Here is a 20,224-nt window from a genome sequence, read left to right as displayed (position 1 = left end):
TTTTTATATAAATTCCAAGTAAAAGGAAGAAGCCCAATAAAACAGATTTGGCTCTGATGCAAGCATTTCTGTTTGCATTTCTGTGCAAAAAAGCAGTGTAATTCTTATTTTTTTAAATGTTTATTTATTTTGAGAGAGAGAGAATGAGAGAGAGAGAGAGCAAAAGTGGGGGAGGGGCAGAGAGAGAGAGAGAGAGAGAGAAGAGAAGAGAAGAGAAGAGAAGAGAAGAGAAGAGAAGAGAGAAAGAAAGAGAGAATCCTAAGCAGGCTCTGCCTGACATGGGGCTTCACTTTCAAGACAAAATCCAGAGTTGGACACTAACTAACGGAGCTACCCAGGTGCCCCAAAGTCGGTTAATTATTAATTATGGTTACAAATGAATTATTCTGATCATTTGGGTTTTCTTCAAAATAAGGAAAAATGGGGAAAAATAAAAGGATAACTAGTTGCAATTTCACTGGTAAATATATCTACTAGCAATATGGGGAATGGAAAGAGATTGAAGTGGCAGATAGGAATATTACATTATGGCTGGTGTTTGTCATCAATTCAAGTGACAAATCAGGTAAATAAGTCACAACTAATTTCAGACTCACTTAGAAGCCTCATTTGTAGTCTGCTTGGACAGAGAGTGGGGAACCACGGAAGGAGATAGATATGAAGGGCTACCATTGATTGAGTGTTGTACACAAAGGAAATGTGCAAGGCTCTTCACACTTGTATAATGTCTAAGTCATTTAAAATTCTACCATTCCTAATTCTACATGATGATTACACATGAACGTAATAAAAGAGATTGAAGGAAGAATGCTATGCAAAATTTTAAAGACAATAAACATATACCATGAATATAGTGTTTTTGTAAGAATTTCATCAGCCAGCTATTTTGAACCAATGTTTTTAACACCTAAAAGCAGTAAGTGATGTATTCAACTCGCTTATATTATGTGCTTAGAGTGCGTTTGAAGTAGGGATAAGAAGAAAGGAGAGGCATTATCTTCAACCAGTTAACTATGCTGAAGAACTGCACAATTCTGAGATGTCTTCAAAGAATCCAAAAATTAATAATCAACTGCAGTAATTTGTATTGTGCATTAATTCTTAAAAAAACCACTGGGTCTTTCACTAAAATGTACTTCCTTTTCGCTACTATAGCAGGTAACTACACATTTTCCTTTCTTTTAGGGTTGGTGATTCAGTGAACCATCTTTTCTATTAGTATAATATTGGTCATCAAGTGCCAAGACTCAACAAATAAAAAAATCAATGCCAGAAGTTTGAGGGGTCTCAAAATTGAAAAGAGGTTCTTATTAAAAAGGACCACAGACTATTTGCTTTAAGTATATGCTTAAGTAGTTTCATTTTACATAAAAAATATCAACAACTAATAAAAATTGAGCCACTTAACTCCTATAGATTTATAGAAAAAAAATCGGATGAAATGAAATTTAAGGACATACTCTTTGATCTGTAATGGATTTCCTCCCAATTAAACTTATCAATACCAGTGCACTGCAAAGGACAGAAAACCTACCCACTTGCTGGAGGCTCATAACTGCAGATTAGGTTTGTTCTATAAGGATGGATCAGGGCAGATGAGACGCAAACAGTCATTGATAAAAAGGAATGACAGGTCTTTAAAACATTTCAAGTATAGTGGTCTATGAAATACTGGAAGATAAATACTTGACCACATATCTCAAGATTATAAGAGAGATTATACTGAGTGTAAGTGCCAAACACAGAGCCGTGATTATTAAATGATTTAACGAGTGTTTTGTGAGAAATGATATTGTCTGTCACACCACTCTTTTTAGAGGAACAAATCAACATACTTACATTTGGTTCTAATATAGAAAAAGTAGTTTTGTGTGTGTCTATAAGTTTCTCATGGATAACATTTTTACACTTCCTCTTCCCCACAAATTATTGCTACTTTCCTTTGTCTGTTTTCTCTACTCAGATGGTATACTTTGTCAATATCATAATTCCCTCCACAGTAATGAAAAAGGCCCAGAAAAATAAGGACATTGGAGGAAAAGGAGTTGAGGGGAGAAAAGGGAAAATTCCTGTGTTTGATCCTCCGAAAGAAAAAAACAAAGACAATATAATTTGGGGGGACTGTTGTTATTTTTAGAATAATAGCACAAAATATTTATGATAAAGTCCCACAAACTGAACCCCAGCCTAAAGTACTGACTTCATCAAAGTTCCTCCAAATCTCCCCCAAATATTTCTAAACATCGTGTGATATGATGAATTTTAGTATTCAATTTTTCCAATTTGTACTCTGAAGACAATGAATTTCAAAAGCCGTAACAGGATAATGTCTTTAGCACTCCTGGTATTTCCACCAGGGTAAAGAAGATAGATTGAGCGCTTGGCTCCCCCTGTTGGTATCAATCTGGTGGCTGGTATATAATGCGCCCTGTCCTCCTGGTTGGGTCAGAAATGAAGTAGCCTCAGCTGATTCCTAAAGAGATGAATCCATGGTAGATGACTATGGACAGAGAGGGATAAAGAATAAGCACACAAAAAAAGGCTGTTAGAATAAGATGTAATCTTACTCCATGTGCTGTGATCTTGAGATCTGCATGGAAGCTAGAAAAAATAAATTTCCCAAGCAATATCCCAGATAGTACCTCTGCAAGAGCATGGTACTCAGAACAGAATGTTTTAATGTCTCTTCCTTTTCTCAGGCTTGTATTTTCCCAGGTTTTTTTTTTTTTTTTTTTGGTGGGGGTTATGATAATTTGTAATTTTCAAACTAATAAATGAACATGCAAAAGAATATACAAGCTTGACTCAATCTAATCACTTTCAAAGATTCATGAGGATGGGTTTATTTTGAGAAATATTAGACCCAGAAGTAGAAAGAGCTAATAATACCTTATGCCAAGTGCTTACAGAAAGCACCCATTTTCATACAAGTGACTATGTAGAAAAAACATTTTGCAGCTTCTACAAAGTTCTACAAGCATGATGGTTCTATAATGTTAAAGGTTTCTTTTGTTATAATTTTCCTTGCTCCTCAAAAAATAGCAAAATCTATGAACTTAAAATTCTGTAGCTTGCCATTCTAACAATTTAAAAATAAAGCAAATTTAACTAGTATAATATATTGTTTCTATATTTGAGAATTCTGTTAAGTGTAATTATACAAAGAGTACATTTCTATCTTTAAACTAATATGAGACTTCAAATTGAAGGAGGGGCCACATAACTGCATTCCTTCTTCCAGCTTTCCCTCCCTGTCCACCACCTCCCATACAAGACAACATAAAATTCCTCTGTGTCAACATGTCTGTGTTTTACATCTTCATCAACATCACATACTTTTGGGGATCACTGGGAACATGAAACTCTGGGCTGTGATTTTGTGTTTTGTGGGCAAGGGGCCAGGTGACACTCCCTCAACAACCCTGGGCCCGGAGATAAGAACAATACCACTCCTTTTCCCTAAAGCAATCCCAATTCATTTTATTTGAAAGGAGTGAAGGGTGTATCTGTAAGTGCACTTGTCTTCTGCAAATGAAATTGAAAATGGGTTCTATAAGAACAAATAGCTTTACAGAAACAGAAAACCCACAGAACCATTAAGAAGAAGAGGAGCTGTGGAAATGGTACTCCAATAATAGGGGTAAACACTGCTCCTACAAATTCTATTTTGGAGAATGAGTAAGATGAATCGTGGCAAGAAAAGCAACCAAGTCAGGATTTTTTTAAAGCACTTGAATCTGTGCTTGCAACTCAGTCTTACTTATGGGTTTTTTTACTCACCACTGAGGCTCTGACAGTCTGAGAAGTAGTGCCAGGGCCCCCTCCATATGATAAAATTGCTAAACCCCTCCAAGTCGCCAGGGGGATTAGCTCATTTAGTTATTAACTGTGTAATAAAGGATCCCAGGCTGAATGCACGCACTGGACAGATGCACTATTTCACCAAGAAGACAGTTTCCACAAAGGACCCAGGCAAACATTTTGCCAATGTCTTCACAGTGTGGGATTAGAATGAGCTTCCCTTTATAATGATGCACTTCCGTGTCCTGCAATACTGCCACAGGGGAGGGAGAAGTGAATCCCTCTCTGTGCTACAAGGAGAACTCATAGACCAACAGATTCTGCAGAAAGAGGCTGAAATTGGAAGTTGCAAAGGGACCATGACTAAGACTTTATGGTCATGCCTCAGCACAGTTAGCAATTGCCATCAACTTCATTTAGGGACAGCAGAGGTTGAGAGTTATAGTGTGTGGCTCCAAAGTAATGCAATTCATGTCAGTAGATCACAAACAATAGTCTTATTGTACTTTATGGGCACTCCTTGTGTCTTCAGGAAAGAACACACATTGGTTTAGTTTTGTAAGGAGCCAAACTGACTATGAGTAGGTTCACTGCATTATTTAACACAGTTTATCACTTTATAATTAAATCCTGTGTCTTTCAGAAAATAATATTTGTATAGAAATAGCAAAAGCACAAACTGAAGAGATATTAGGTGTACAGATTGCGTATAATCCTGTAAAATTAAAATTTTCTGATAAAAGATGACAGTAATGAGTTAAGTCTCAGTTTTAATTATTGGTACATTAATGTGGTCTAAGCTAATAAATTTATTCATTTTATTTTAAAAGTTTTGATATATCTTTCCATAGTTCATTTATATCATTAAATTATTTAGGTTATTTTAAATATTCAAATATATCTTTGTATATACACAAATAATGGCATTTCAATATTGTCTGCCATTAACGAAGGAGCTAATGGGACTTGGCGGTATGAGTAAATTGGTTGTTTGGCTGACATTTATTATATTCACCATGATTTCCTTCAGCCCTTGCTTTCTCTGTTCTCCACAGTCCCTGCTCTGTTCTTTGACTTGACATGTAGGCATCTCAAGAGAAATGTCAATATAAATAGGAGGGTCCTACTATCAGATTGCAGAAGAGTGAGGTGGGCAGAGAAGAAGCCTCCGATGAGAAACAAAGAGGGGAGTAGTCATCTCTGGGATAACAAATCCTGGCCCAGGTTTGTACTACCATGTTCTTTGCTGCACATCAGATTCACCCAGGGTGGGTGAGTGTGCCTGGGTGGCTCAGTCAATTAAGCATTTGACTCTTGGTTTCAGCTCAGGTGATGATCTCACGGTTCATGAGTTTGAGCTCCACATCAGGCTCTGTGCTGACAGTGCGGAGCCTGATTGGGATTCTCTCTATCGTCTTTCTCTCTGCCCCTTCCGTGCTCTCTCTCTTTCTCTCTCTCTCTCTTTCAAAATAAATAAAATTAAAAAAAAAAAAAGAAAGAATCACTTTTAGAACTATACCATTCCCTGATCCCTGACCACACACCAGAACAATTTAATCAGAATTACCTGGGCTGCCTGGGGAGTTCCAGTGTACTAACCTTACTGAGGTGACTTAGGTAACCTGAGTTCCCTCAGAGGTTCCATGGCCCAGCCTAATAGCGAGAATGATGTGATTCTAAATCCTTATCTAGTCAGAGAAGAGGTAGGAGGAAACAAGTCAAGGGCTCTGAAAAGATGCCCTGCTTCTGGTTCTGGGTGATGTAGAAACCAGTAGACAGAGGACTCATTGAAACCCACCACCACTACATCCCTGTTCCCCCAAAGAGGGAAGCCGGGGATAGTAGCGGCTTCATAAGGAGTGTGGGATGCACTTCTGGACAAGTCACGCTCATGTAGGCCTTATGGAAGCAGGGTTGGTTGGAGCCTGTAGGAAAAGCCTTTCTTTCTTTCATCCTGAGAAACACAAATTCTTCTGGAGTTTAGTTTGTGTTTTTGCTTTTGTTTTCATTAGAGTTGGTGCAAGCAGTACTCACTGCAGTTAATTTACTTTGCAACTTGAGCAAGGAATTTTTTTTACAAAATATAATTCTTTTTTCTTCGATTTCTGAGGAAAAAACAATGGGATTCCCCCAAGACATGGATAGGAAGAGAAGAGACGCAGATGGAGACGGAGTTAATGGGAAGGCCACCAGTGGCAAGGTGGCAAGGCAGCAGAGGCCAGGGCACAGGTGCGAAAAGCAGTAATAAAACGGGCAATCTTGAGCATAACAGAGAGGGTTTTGAATGCAAAAGTAGAGGTAAAAAAATCCATTTATGAAGTATGCATTCCAAACCCACAGTGGATCAGAGATTGAATTTCTACTTCTTGCTGAATTGAAAAGGAAACTGAGTAATTAGCGTAGAGCAAAGCTGGTTTGCTGTATGGTGTCAGGAATTGGAATGTTTTGGTTAATAAAGTACTCCAGTGAACTGAATTCTGCATAAACCAGCTTGTGCAGGTCTGGCTGCTAGTGGGTTACAGACCTCACTTGGTTGAGGCCATTATTTTATTGTTTGCTTTATTTAGCAAACACTCAGTCTTCTGATTCTGAGTCAGCATTCAAAAATTAATCTCATTGTGTTCTTTTCATTATCAAAGCTCACTCAGCACTAGGCCCTGAGAAAGAGTTGTAGAAGATAGTTTAAATGGTTTGCCTGTGGGAAATTTATGTGTATTGGTTGGCCTATTTGGAGAAAGGTCAGGATGATTCCCTGGCTGGTGTCAAAGGGAAAGAAGCAGTTTTCTGGCAAATAGGAGCCCTTATTTCTTAGTATTTGTAGATCTTTCTTAGCACTGTATCGTGAAAAAAAAAACCAAAACTACTTGCTATACTTCCTTCATTCAGACAATTGGAGGAGTGTTTCAAGTGCACAAACCAGAAAATGTCACACAGTAGGCTCCACCCCTTCCAAATATTTCCCTCTCCCTTCCACACATTAGCTAGAACAAGCTGAGAAATCACAGCCTTCGTGGAAGCAGAACAACTCAACACGGCCCCCACTCTTTCTCCTTTCCTCATTTATTCAAGCAGGATAGTCGTTTTGTTTGTTTTTCCCGATTCAATTCGTATATTAATTATATTTTCCTCTCAGTACATCGTGTCAGAATACTGCGAATAAAGCAGTCTTCCAAAGCAAATGTTATGTTCTTCATTTGTTCCCATTTGAAACACAGGCTTTATTCATAATGGCAACCCAGGCTGCAGCGGACCTGCGCAACATACGCTCTACACATACTCCTCTCCTCGCTCTCCAGGACATCCCCTCCTCTTGTTGTTTCCTATAGTGGGGATTAAGCACTTTTCCTCAAAAGGAGACCTGCTATTACAATTTTTAAAATATGCACTAAAGTTACTGACTACTCCAGAGCAACATATGCCCAAAGCATTCAGAGGGATGTTAATTTTAAACTAATCTTTAATTACTATTAATGAGCTCCTGGGAAATGATTCTGTCTCCAAGGGCCAAATAACTGAAGACAAAAAAAAAAAAAAAAAAAAAGCTGAGGCGTGTGAGGTGTGAGGCAAAGAACAATGTCATTCTCCTTTGTCTCTTTACATGCACATAAAATGTTTACGAATCATATTCTCCTTTGAGAATAATTACCACTTGATTATGCTTTCTGGGCTTTAGTGGCAATATTGCTGATGATAATAGCTGATGTTTATTGAACGATTCATATATGCCAGACATTTTAGGAAGAATTTTACAAGGACCAACTTATTTTATTCATAAAACACACCTGTTACTTCATCCTCATTTTATAGAAGAGATCAGATGTCTAACTCTGAGGATGATAACGTGGGCTGTCTGGCTCAGAAACAGCAGGCTGAAGCATTACTCAAGCTTTCTCAGTTTAAGTGAGATTACTTTAAGTTGTAATGGTTATTTAAAAAATAGCATACCCAATTAAAAGACAATATAAGACATGCTTTTGATCACAACCTTATGTGTTGATAGAGATCTAGGTTAGGTTGGTACTGATGATAGAAATCCATGACCTTGAAAAATTATTACGTGGCAGAAAGCTAAAGGTAGTTTTAAAGCACTTATATGAGAAATGCTTTGCAATGTGGACATTTTGCTGATAAAAAATATGTTTAGTCTGCTAGAAAATAATTATGGGTCACCTTTAAAGAGTCTAAAACACACAGATGTCAGATTATATCTGTCACAAGCTGTCAAAAATGTTTTCTGTCAGCCTAAAACTGTCTAGGGATTGTTCCAAATCCACATAATTTTACCAAGTGCTAATGTTTGTTAGGATATTTGAAACAGCAGATATATGTAGAAAGACACACACTGTGTTGCAGCTTCCTCCTGTCCACATGAGACTTGGCCATAGGGAGCAAAGGTCAGGAATACTTCACACTCTTGACATGGATTTTAGTGCAGCCATTTTCACATAAAAGCAATTACCTAAGCACTGTATTGCACCGATTACTTCCAAAATTTTTGGAGCTCCATCTGCTCTTTCCTACTTAAGCCACTTAGAAAACAAAACTGAAGCAAACCAAGCAACCCCAGAAAAGTAAAGGCTTCCAGGACTTCAAAATTAATAAGCACAGAGTTACTCAGTACTGCATAAGTATAGGGGACAGAAAACAAAGAAGAAATTCATATGAGAAGATGAAGGTCAAACCTTGAGTGTGAAAATATGTCACAAAAGGGGATGTCTTAGACTGCTAATAGGTCCAAGGTTTATTTGGGGGGCAGATGAGAATGTTGTAAAATTAGACTGCGGTGATAATGCACAGCTTTGTAAATATACTAAATAGCCTTTGAATTGTACACACAAAGTGGGTGAATTTTATGGTATGCAAACTGTATTTCAATAAAGCTGTTAAAAAGGGGGAAAAAAAGAAGAAAAAGAAAGTCCTGAAAAGACAGAAACCACAGAATGGGCAAGTGAAAATGAACTCAGAAAGAGATGATGGCAGTTTTATTCCAATAACACATGTATTCTAATACCTTCTCCAGCATATTTCAAGGCACCCTTTTAAGAATATGGGAATGGATTACATAAAGTTTCCCCAACACATTCTTTTGAGAAGCTGAACCCTTGCCCTTGTCCCATGCTTCCCTCACTCAGCGGGTCTGATTGTCCAGAGTGGCTCCCTTTTCTAATTTACATAAGGATACTCCATAGGCTAGCAGTGATGCTGCTAACTTAAACAGGTAGAACCATAAAGCATGACAAATCTAGCATATCTAAATATGACATTATCTCAAATTTTAAATGTCTGGCAGAAATGAATGTTCCTATATTTTATACCTCCTTTTTGTCTATTTCAGAACCCCATTTAAATTTTTTAAATTTATTTATTTTTGACAGAGGGAGGGAGGGAGGGAGGGAGAGAGAGAGAGAGAGAGAATGAGCAGGGGAGGGGCAGAGAGAGAGGAGACACAGAATCTGAAGCAGGCTCCAGGCTCTGAACTGTCAGCACAGAGCCCCGTGTGGGGCTCGAACCCACGAACCATGAAATTCTGACGTGAGCCAAAGTTGGACACTCAACCGACGGAGCCACCCAGGTGCCTCCAGAACCCCTTTTGAATAAAGGTGGTTGATAAAATAGTCTGATCAATCAGCAGACAGAAGGGATCTTTAATGTGAAAGACACTTTAATTTTCTAAACTTGTTTAGCCCCTTTGCTGATTTCTCAGACACACGGTTACCAAATAGCTAATTACCCTGAAACATCTGACTTCAGTACATTAGAAAGGAAAAAGGCAGATTGAACTTAATTATTACACCTTATAGGATTACTAATTGTGACCCTGACTACTGTCAGAAATCCAAAACAAATGTTCTTTCTTTTAACTCTAATCAAACTTAATTTTCAAATTAATATTAATTTTTACATGCTAAATTTTTTTTTTTTTTTTTTTTTTTTTGGCCAGGGACAGATTTTGCAGAGAGATAAATGTCAAGTACTTTCAACAAACAAAGACTGAAAACATCTGGGTGGACAACAGCTTAGGTAAAACTGAATCAACAATCTGCCTCTACCTGTGAATGTCCTCTATCCCTGCTGATAAGAGAAGCAGGTTTTAGAATGCATTTGATGGCTTTAAAAGTTTAAGTGAGTATCTAATACATGATTTTTCTACATTTTCCTCTCTCTAATCAAAATTGACATGTATCTCAAATTTCTTCTTTTTAATATGAAATTTATCGTCAAATTGGTTTCCATACAACACCCAGTGTTCATCCCAACAGGTGCCCTCCTCAATGCCCATCACCCACTTTCCCCGCCCTCCCACCCCCCCATCAACCCTCAGTTTATTCTCAGTTTTTAAGAGTCTCTTATGGTTTGGCTCCCTCCCTCTCTAACTTTTTTTCCCCTTCCCCTCCCCCATGGTCTTCTGTTAAGTTTCTCAGGATCCACATGATAAGGATTATAAATTATTTCATTTTCTGAGGTACAGATGACTTTTTTCTTTCATCCTCCTACAGACTTACATACATTTCAATAAAAGACATTTACTCATTTATTCTAACATGTTTCCTTTATTTTATTTATATTATGTAGCATTATGACCTAGGTGTAGTCATTCCTTACAGAATTATTGGGGATAATTAGCATGTCTCAAAGTAGATAATGAAACTGAAGTTCAGAGAGGTCACGATAGGCCCAGAGTCCTGCAGATATTCAGCCTTTTAGTGTACATTTTTTATTAGACTCACATGCATTAATATTTCATGTGCTAGAGCCCAGACTACAGTTTATAATAACAGATTACATTTGCAAGGAGCTTGTGTGTGTGTGTGTGTGTGTGTGTGTGTGTGTGTGTCTATATATCCATAAAACATTTATATGTTGCTGCTGTTTGGTTTTGCTTTAACCCAGTATCCACGTATTCTCCCTTGATAACTGAATGCTGAGAACTTCCATTTAGGTAAACAGGTACAGAGGCTTCCACCAATCACCATCCCCTGGCTATAGCAATTAGTTCTAGGAAAAGCATGAGTGTTCATTTAGAGCCAATTAGATGCAGTAAGATTTGTTCCTGAAACTTCTGGGAAAAGGATCTTACTTTTTCTCTGCATCTTTTTTACTATTATCTGAGGGAAACCTGGGTGAGAATGAGGCTAACTCAGAGAAGGTGAGGTTAAAAAAAAAAAGAAATATAATCAAGGTGATACACTGTGTAGTGCTTACAGTGGGCCAGGCACAGTCTTAAACACTTTACAAATATAATTCATTTAATCCTCTTAACAGACTTATGAGGTAGGTACATTTATAATCTTGACATTATAATCAAGGAACTTGCCTAATCTTATGCAACTAATAGATGAAGGAGTAAGGATTTGGACCCACTCTTAGCTACTATGCTATGGACATACGTTGGGCCCTTACATTAATGGTAAGGAAATACATACTTAACAATGGGTTCTCAAGAAAAAAAAGAGAAAAGAAGGAAGAGAGAATGAAAGACTGTATACCCCTAATTTGTTGCATTTGCCAATTTCTCTAGTATAAGTATTCTCACTATGGCTGATTTGAAGCTATTTACGTGATATCATCTGGTTTGCAACATTCCTAAAAATTTAATAACCAGAGAGTTGGTGCAAGCCAGCTGCTCTAGTAAGCTACTGGAGCTGACACCAAATCTCCCTTCCACAAGACTGCAGTTTTGTGAATCTGTGATGTTCCTTTTGGTGTATGACACTTTGCGTTGGGCTTTGTGTCTCTTGCAGTATGAAGGAGTCCTATCTGATTTCAAGTTTCACGGATACTGAAATACTCTCACGGAAGCTGCTTTTTGTCATATGAGACCTCCACAGTAACCTCATGAGATGGACAAATCACTCATCAGTTGTCCCATCTTAATTGATCAGAAACTGAGAGTTGAGAGGTGATGAATTTCATTTGTGTAGCATGGACTACATAATTTGCCAGAACTGGTGCAAAATGAGAATGCCAGAATTGGGTCCCTTGTTCAAAAATTATTAAGAATTTCAAGATGATGACAGCAGAACGTTAAGCTAAGTGCAGGGGCCTTCTGAGAATGGGGCCTTGAGTAATCACCTACGGCCATGCACCATGAAGGTGGCTGTAGGTCTGTGTCACTTAGCTGGTCTGGCGGCCTTCTAACCTGAGATCTTTAAGTCCCATAGCCCTTACACTCAGTCACAATATTTCCCTGCAAAATAAAGGATCTGTACATAATTCATTTCTATGTGGAATTTGTTACTTAAGTTGTTAATTATAACTACACCTTGTATCGTTGATCAGTTTCAAGTAAACACACAATTGACTCACTTAAAGACTCCTATGTTGCAATGCCTACATATTGGACCACAAGTATATCCAATCTTAATTTCTTATTTACATTTTGTTTCTATTAGGCAAAGTTAAAATAAATCGTACCATAAATTTATTGAGCTATTTAGACGGCACATTTTTTTTTTTTTTACTTTTCAGACAGAGCCAGAAAAAGAAAACAAATGCTATTTTACATATCAGATTTGTAATCATTCTATTGTTATATTCCCCCCTACCTCTTCCACCCTCCCCCACACACATATGATACACACACAATTGCCTTCATTTTGAAAACTTAGGTAACTCCAAATATCCTAGGGATTTTCTTCAAACAAACAAACAAACAGACAGACAGACAGACAAAAAACAACCTTTTATCTTCCACCACAAAATTTTAGAAGTACCCCAGTTACTCTCTTCCTCATGGAAAACATGGACCTAAATACGGCTGTTCACAGTGCAATTACTGTTTTTCAAAGTGCTGAGCTAAGTCTAATGGGTTTTATTACTGGGATTCTCCCATTCAAAAATCATCATAACCCATGACAATATTTGGTGATATATGATAATGGAGGAATGAAATGGGAAAAAAAATCTTTTATATCAGATAAAATGTAGAAGTTGCATTATGCAGTTTTATATAACATCTGGGTTCTACTACTCAATTCTTGATGATTTTAAGGAAAACAGAAAACTCATCACAATAATCAGCTAAGTAATGCTTCAAATTTAATCTGTCCAAACAACCAGCAGATAGTTTATCATGAATTATAACCTAGAAGCAGAGGCTCAATATAAACATTTGCTCTCAACATTTCTATTTACCTGTTGACTAACCCAGGAAACATTAGAAGCTGAGAAGAAAAATATTCCAGCATGGATCCCTAGAAAAATGCTCCAAGTAAGGAAATCAGTACAGTGGTATGCTTTAAAGATGATTTTCTGAAGCATTTTAAAATTACAATATTTGTTAATGAGTAATGAAAATAAATGTGCCACTAAAGAGGGGGCTTTCTACATTGGCCCTGGAAGAGAGGACTTCAACCCTATGTGATTTATCCGTTACCTGTAGTAGTATTACCTGCTCAGATCTTTTCTGGTGCTGGTATTGGTACTGAGACAAGGTATTACAAGAAGAAGCAATTTTGTCCTTCTCAAATTGTTTCTTCACTCTGGCCAAACCACCAGGCACTGTGCACATTCCGGATTCCTCCATCATCTAAGATGATTTAAGAAAAGGGAAGATTCAGTTTTAGATCTGCTCAAGATGGGATTTGCAAGCTATTATTTTTTATAGCTGACAATTATTGATGGGTGGTATATTAAAAAATATAATAATACACAGTTATTTCAGTAGGCCCTTATAGAAAACTTTAATAAAAATAATCTCTCCGTGTTGTTTTCTCATTTATCAGTCTTTTGATAAAGTCAGAGGGAACTTAAAAATATTGAGTTAATTCTCCTCATCTCAGATAGATTTTGATATCTGGAGATTAAACCTGTAGAATGTATTTCTCTAATAATACTCAGACTAGTAGAAATTAGAATAATGGATTCAATTTTAACCCACAGTAAGGTTGTCATTAAAATCCTAAACATCTACATAGGCAACACATTATTCAGAATATTTAAAACATTTGACTCATCCCAAAATGTATTTAAATCACTAAACACGAACAAAATAATTTTCTCTTATGCAAAAATGTCAATATCAGTAATAATAACAACTACTTAATATTAGTGCTGAGTGATTTCTATGTGTTTGCATATATCTTGTCATTTGATGTTTCTCCAACTCCTGTGAGATACAGGCATTTAGCCTCATTTTAAGATGAGGAAATTGATATTCGGGGAAGTAAGACAACTTGTTAAGTTCTCATAGCTGGGGTGTGTGTAGGAGCTGAAATCTGAAGCCCTATCTGTCTGTTTTAATGACTGCTGTTTGTCTTAATCACTAGTACTAAAGGGCAGGCAGAAAAACAACTCCTCCAGGACTGGCATACCCCAGGACTCAGCTTTTAGTATTATGTGAGAATCAGAGGGTTTAACGTCAGAAAAATTCTAGGCTATCATTGACATTTTGCAGAATAGAAAGCCTAATTCAATAGGCATCATTTGGAACAACTTGAAAAACACTGAGGAGCCTTGTCAGATCTCATGCCCCTGTGGGAAGTGTAGAAACTTAAGGGCTTCGGTTTTGATGATTCAACACACTCCTCAGCCTAGCAGGCACTCTAACCCAGATGGGATGATAACTCTCAAGCAAACAGGCCCCATGCCAACCAGCCCTCCTCTAGGAAGCTTGGAGGGCTGCTTAAAACTGGGAAGAGATTCAGCAACCCTTCAAACTACAGGGAGGTCTCCTGAGGTCTGGCCCAGTCCTGACATAACCTTGAAGCCTTGAGACCTGAAAGTAACTGGATACCTGTGAGCTGAGGCTCCCATAACATGGACTGTGGACTCCAGGGATCCTGGAATCTCTACCCAAATATGTAGTTTCTCAAACTGATACTAAAAATACAACTATTATCGTGGGTTTTCCTAAATTCCAAAATATTGGAGAGTGAGTTAGTACTCAGGATTATCTGAATTACTAGCAATTTCAAGTGGTTGCTTTAGCAAGTTCATAACCTTGCCCTAATTCTGTGAACTATCCAATATTTAAGAATATGCATATTTGCTGTATGGAAAGAAGGGATAAAAATGTATATTTATATGTTTTAGATATATATTCTATCAAATTCTGCAACAAACTTCAAATATAAATCCCGGCCAGTTACGGCCATTTGATACATGTTAAGGTCATGAGAAAGTATGGCATCTATTTTGAAATTTAAGATAAAGAAGGGAAAGGGTGATTTAAGGCCATGATATTTCTTGTACCTTTCCCCGTTGCCATTTAATGTACATAAATGGCCTTCCTTGATTGATCAGACATAGATAATATAAGAGCATTAAATTATGGAAATTGAGGCAATTATTGTTAAGAAAAAGCCCACTCTTTCCAACAACTATAAACAATGTCCAAATCATGTGCAAATTAATCTAATAAGCCTCAGTAATTATGTTAATGACTGAATACTTTCCTAGTAAGTGCATTTTCACAAAAATATCAGTTCCGATACTGAACATGTTGCTTCTCATCTACCAAATGGATTAAAAACTCCCAAATATACCCATTCCTTTCCTTTAGCATTGTGCTTTGGAATCAGACCATGTTACATGTGCAAAAATGCATACAGTTGGTTATTTTTGCCAGGAGTACAACTATTATACACTATTGTTGCCACTCACCCACCTAAGTGAGGAAGTCCATTGAGCTGTAGTTCAGTGGTGGTGATATGGTTTCTTTATTCAGCTCAGCTTGTAAATGAAGGTTTACATATGTGAGATGGCAGGACCTGCTCAAGGAGCGGTCTGTGGTCACGAGCTAGAGTGATGTTTCCTTGCTCAGGTGGAGAGAGCATCCCTGTGCCTTTGCCTTGTTTGGCCCCATGCACTGTACATTTCAACTAACCCGTGTTATTGTCAATGACCACATAACTTAGATTGTTTGTATTAAACATTTTTATGTTGATCCTTATTCAATGTTTCTTAATCTCAGACTCAGAAATAAGATTTGGAATCTAATGGGTATGCCCATAATAATTAAGCCATTTTATTGACAAACTGATTTAAATACCTAACACAGAACCTAATTAAGTTATTTTAATAATAAAGTAATTTAGCTACCTAACACTTACCTAGGTGAATACATTACACAATCATCTATTTTCTTTGCGAAGAACTGGCCTTGGGTTCTAGGGTATAGTAGAAATAACATAATTGGGGAATTGGACAAATAGTAATTCTAATCCCGGTTCTGACACTTAAAATCTTAGACCAGAATTTGTGAACCTCGGTTTTATTTCTTATAAACTGGGAAAACAATGTATTTTCCACATATTTCTTGTGAGTGCTAAAAAAGATAAAGGAAGTAAAACTGCATAGCACAGAATCTGGCATTTTAATTCATTGCTTAGCAAATGTTACCTCTCCCTTCTCTTCTAGGGTGCTTCTGCACACCATTGCCTTTCCATGGGCATGACTTTTATTTAGGTTCAACCAAATGCCATCTGGCTGAGGCTAGGATCATCAAAAACTGATCTCAACGTGACTGAAATATAATGGATTCAGTTTGGGGCTGAATCAGAGACTTCCAGATTATGCACATAAACTAATGGGTTTTTTTGTGTAGACAGAAATGTTAATGGCAGTTTCCATGATTTTTTTTTTTTTTTTTTTTTTGGACAGAGAGCAGGGGGAGGGGCAGAAGAAGAGGGAGAGAGAGAATTTTAAGCAGGCTCCATGCCCAGTGCAGAGCCCAATGCAGGGCTCAATCTCACAACCCTGATCATGACCTGAGCCAAAACAAGCAGAGAAGCGTTATTAAATTCTTTATATGTAGGCTACCTTCATAATAGCATTAACATTTTTTTGTGTGTTTGTATTAAATAGTGGGATAATTTAGTTTTCTTAGTGCCCGATTTAAATATTCTGTTTTTTAGCACAGTATAAATACAAATTTGTCTTATGGTGTATTCTCCCAGTGCCTGTAAGATAAAAGTCTTCCAAAATAAAAAAAAATTGTTTACTAAATAACCCCTCTCTCACTAGGTACTTTCAAAATCAGTCTGTTTCCCCAAGAATCTTTTCTCCAATTTAGAACACTAATTTGTAGTAAAGTTCCCTAATGATCCAGCAGGGGGTGCTATCTAAGAGGACTGGCAGGAGGCACTGGAGTGATACTATTTATTTTGGAAGAGATCTAGCTACTTCTGTGATTTCTGTACATTCATTCAAAATCCGTGCTGCATCTAAAATGGATTTTAATGACTATGTAAAAACTTAAATGTCATTTAGAATTACAATATTGTTAATGAGTTTGGCACAGTCAGCCTTGTCTCTAAATAATTTGTAAAGAAGAATGTTAAGAGTAGCTATTTTAGAACGCCACCCTTCTTGGCTATTCTTTCTCTCTCTTTCTCTTTTGGTTAAATGAACAACTTTGCTAATTTGGAGATTATAATTATAAAAGAGTAACCTTATATTCCATTAAGCTATAAAGCTGCTACTAATAAAATGACTCATCAAACCCTGTGGATTGAAGGCCACAGATGATAGAACCCAACAAATTCTTTTGAATATGACTTTATTATGCTTTGGCTCTAAAATTGGTGGTCCTACTGAATCCTGCTGTTTCCTATAATCATAATTGGTTTAGCAGAGTGCCTACATTGCTAATCTCCCTCATTTCTATGTTGATTAAGCTACTCCTAATGGATTTAGTGCATACAGAGAAATGAGAAAAGCAAAAAAAAAAATTTATACTGCCAGTGAATTTAAATGAACTATACATGAGACCAAGGAGGGCGGCATGCAGACCCACATTATTAAAATTTGAAATTAATTCCCAACCTTCCTGAGGAGAATAGCTATAGGTTAAATGATAATGATGGCAATAATAACACATTTATACTCTGCCTTATGGCTTACACGTAAATTATCTCTTTGACTTCTCTCTTAGATCCTCTGTGGTAGATGGCTATTCCCATTTTTCAGTTAAGGAAACTGAAACTCAGGGAGGGGTTAAGATAGTAGCCCAAATTCACACAGCTAGTAAGTAGCAGCACTGAAGCTTCAATTCACAGCCTTGCCTTTAATTCACACTATGTGCTTTCTCTGCTTTATCCCACCACCCAGTGGTATTCTTGCATTACAGTGTTAGGAGAGTGTGCGAAGGGCAGACAAAAAGCACATTGCCTAATGCAAAACCACCAGGAGCAGCTTACATTGGCAGAGAAGCTGCGGCAGTCACCCCTGGAAACAGCAGCCTGGTACCTCGCCATCCGCTCCTTCAAGGACACCACCTCCTGGAGGTCTGACACACCCTCGCTCTGTGCAGCACTGTCTTCTGCAAGCCCACTGGCAGGCTTATTAGGGCCAACGGTCACTGCAAACAAATGTAGCACGCTCAGATATGTGTTTCAGGCTTTGAAAAGAAAATACCATCACCTTATGAACAGTAAAGGCATTTAAAATATCTGCTCTCATAAAACAGACTGCATCATTTCACAACACTGTATTTGCAATGTTCCACAGTCTCCCTCTTTTCTTCAGGCTTTCAAGCAAAGCTACAAAATGCCTCTACAGAAGCATATGCTTATGAGAACATCAAACAAAAATATTGTCTCTCCTCCTACTCCTGTGATTATTCTGATGAAAGACAGTGATTTATTAAGAGCTTCATGATGTTAATAATGAACATTCCTGAGGCACCGTGGGTTGAATTTAGGTTAAATGCAGTAAGAGCATTTTCTTATTTGCTTCTCTTGTTTAACAACCTCATGAGGTAGGTGCTATTATTTTCTAAAATTTATAGATAAGAAAATGGAGAGTCACAGTGGTTAAAAAACTTTCCCATGATCACACAATTACTTAGAGGCAGATGTGATGGGTGGACCAAATCTTTAGAATGTCTAAAAATTGCTCTTTGCTTGTCTCCCCACCCCTAACACTCAGGAGATGGATCTAGCCAAAATAAGCGATTGCCATGAGAATTATAGACTGTGGATTTATTTCCTTTATTCATAGAGACCTGTAATACATGAGAAAGAAATAATAGTACTGTTAGAAAAAGCTTTGTCAGTCACCCATTTCAGATGGCCTGATATTTCCCCATTTAAGCCATCTACTTGACAAAAATACAGGGTAACAGGAATTACATATTTGGAAACAGAGCAAAAGACTGATTGCATGATCACAGAATAACAGTTGTCAGAAACAGAAAGGTCCTAAATATCATATAGTCTTACCTAATCTAACAAGCTCCTTTTTGGCATAGGAAAACATGTCTAAATGTTTCCTTATGTGAAAGGAAGACAAGGGCTCTCCGTGGTTATGTGATTCTCCACGGTTTTTTAGTTATATGTGCCAGAGCTGGTCTCAAAACTAGATTTTCGTATTTAATCTAGTGTTCTTTGTTTGATGGTTTACTATTCACTGTTAAAGAACTCTAATTCCAAAATCATTGCAAGGGTTTTTTCTGGGACCAATCAGTGTATATATACGTACACATATATACACATGCATATGCATGGATGCATATATATTCATTACTCATTCATGCACTCCCTGCCTTTCATCTTAGGGCTGGTATTTTCTGGAGCTCGTAGAACAGGGCTCATTGGTATACTTTATTTGGATTGGTTTGATTTCATCACTGTAAACCATGGCCCAAACAATCCCAGGTAACAGATAACCAAGCTGTTTCTTTTCTTTTCTATTCTTCATACCTCCTCCCCCAGCTCCCACATTGAACCATCTTATAGAATCCTTTTGGTTAAGGTTTATGTATACAATAGCAGTTGAGAGCAACCTATGTGATCAGAAAAAATTAAAAATCGTTTGTGTTTTGGCTCCCTGAGTATCTGGTTTTCCACAGAGACTTCTTATTCAAATAAACATTTTCATATATTTCAGTTAAAATTGTAAATATGTTTTACTTAAAATGCTTTCAAAAATACAAAATATACAGGAATACAAAGTTGTGATTATGAATGCTATGATTGTACAACACTGATTTGTTCATAACAAATGTCAGTTATTTTTGAAATTCACCTGTCATTCAAAACCTCACATTCATACAAAAGTACATTCCTTCAGTTGATTCCGATAAGAAGACATTCTCCCATACCACTGAAAGTCTTTCACATGATAAAGAAAATACATCTCTATTTTCCCCTGTGGATTATCTATCTGCACAGACGAATTCAGTTTATATTCAACTGTACTATTACTTTGTTGTGAATGATTACTATATAGATTTTATTGAACATGACTCCCTAAAGTTTTTCCACATTAACACCCAAATTTCATTTTGTGTATTATTCATAAAAGATGTCATTCTTTTATTTATCTTAACAGAAAGTCACAGTTTATTTTTGCTAAAATTTACAGATGGTATTTACTTTTCAAATATTTGAGTTTTATCATTTTTCATCCTACTGCGAAATGCCCAAGACTAGTGGTCAGGAAATCAGTGACCTGATTATTAAGAAATTTGTATTCCATT

At 37.1% G+C, this 20,224-nt stretch overlaps 1 protein-coding gene across 2 annotated transcripts in view; it reads right to left on the bottom strand.

The window, feature by feature from the left end:
- The window catches only part of XIRP2 (xin actin binding repeat containing 2), a 50,184-nt gene extending 32,085 nt beyond the window's left edge, over positions 1-18,099 (bottom strand). For both annotated transcript variants that reach the window (XM_030326666.1, XM_030326665.1), the window contains exons 1-2: positions 17,943-18,099; positions 13,193-13,330 (exon numbers count right to left, since the gene is read on the bottom strand). In XM_030326666.1, coding sequence (XP_030182526.1) covers positions 13,193-13,330; positions 17,943-17,999 — 195 coding nt within the window. In that variant the 5' untranslated portion in view covers positions 18,000-18,099. The remainder of the gene's footprint in view (positions 1-13,192; positions 13,331-17,942) is intronic.
- Positions 18,100-20,224: the final 2,125 nt, after the last annotated feature.

This window comes from Lynx canadensis, chromosome C1 (genome assembly GCF_007474595.2).
Source record: "Lynx canadensis isolate LIC74 chromosome C1, mLynCan4.pri.v2, whole genome shotgun sequence".
Classification (NCBI taxonomy): Eukaryota; Metazoa; Chordata; class Mammalia; order Carnivora; family Felidae; genus Lynx; species Lynx canadensis.
This window is presented reverse-complemented; position numbering and strand designations above follow the sequence as displayed.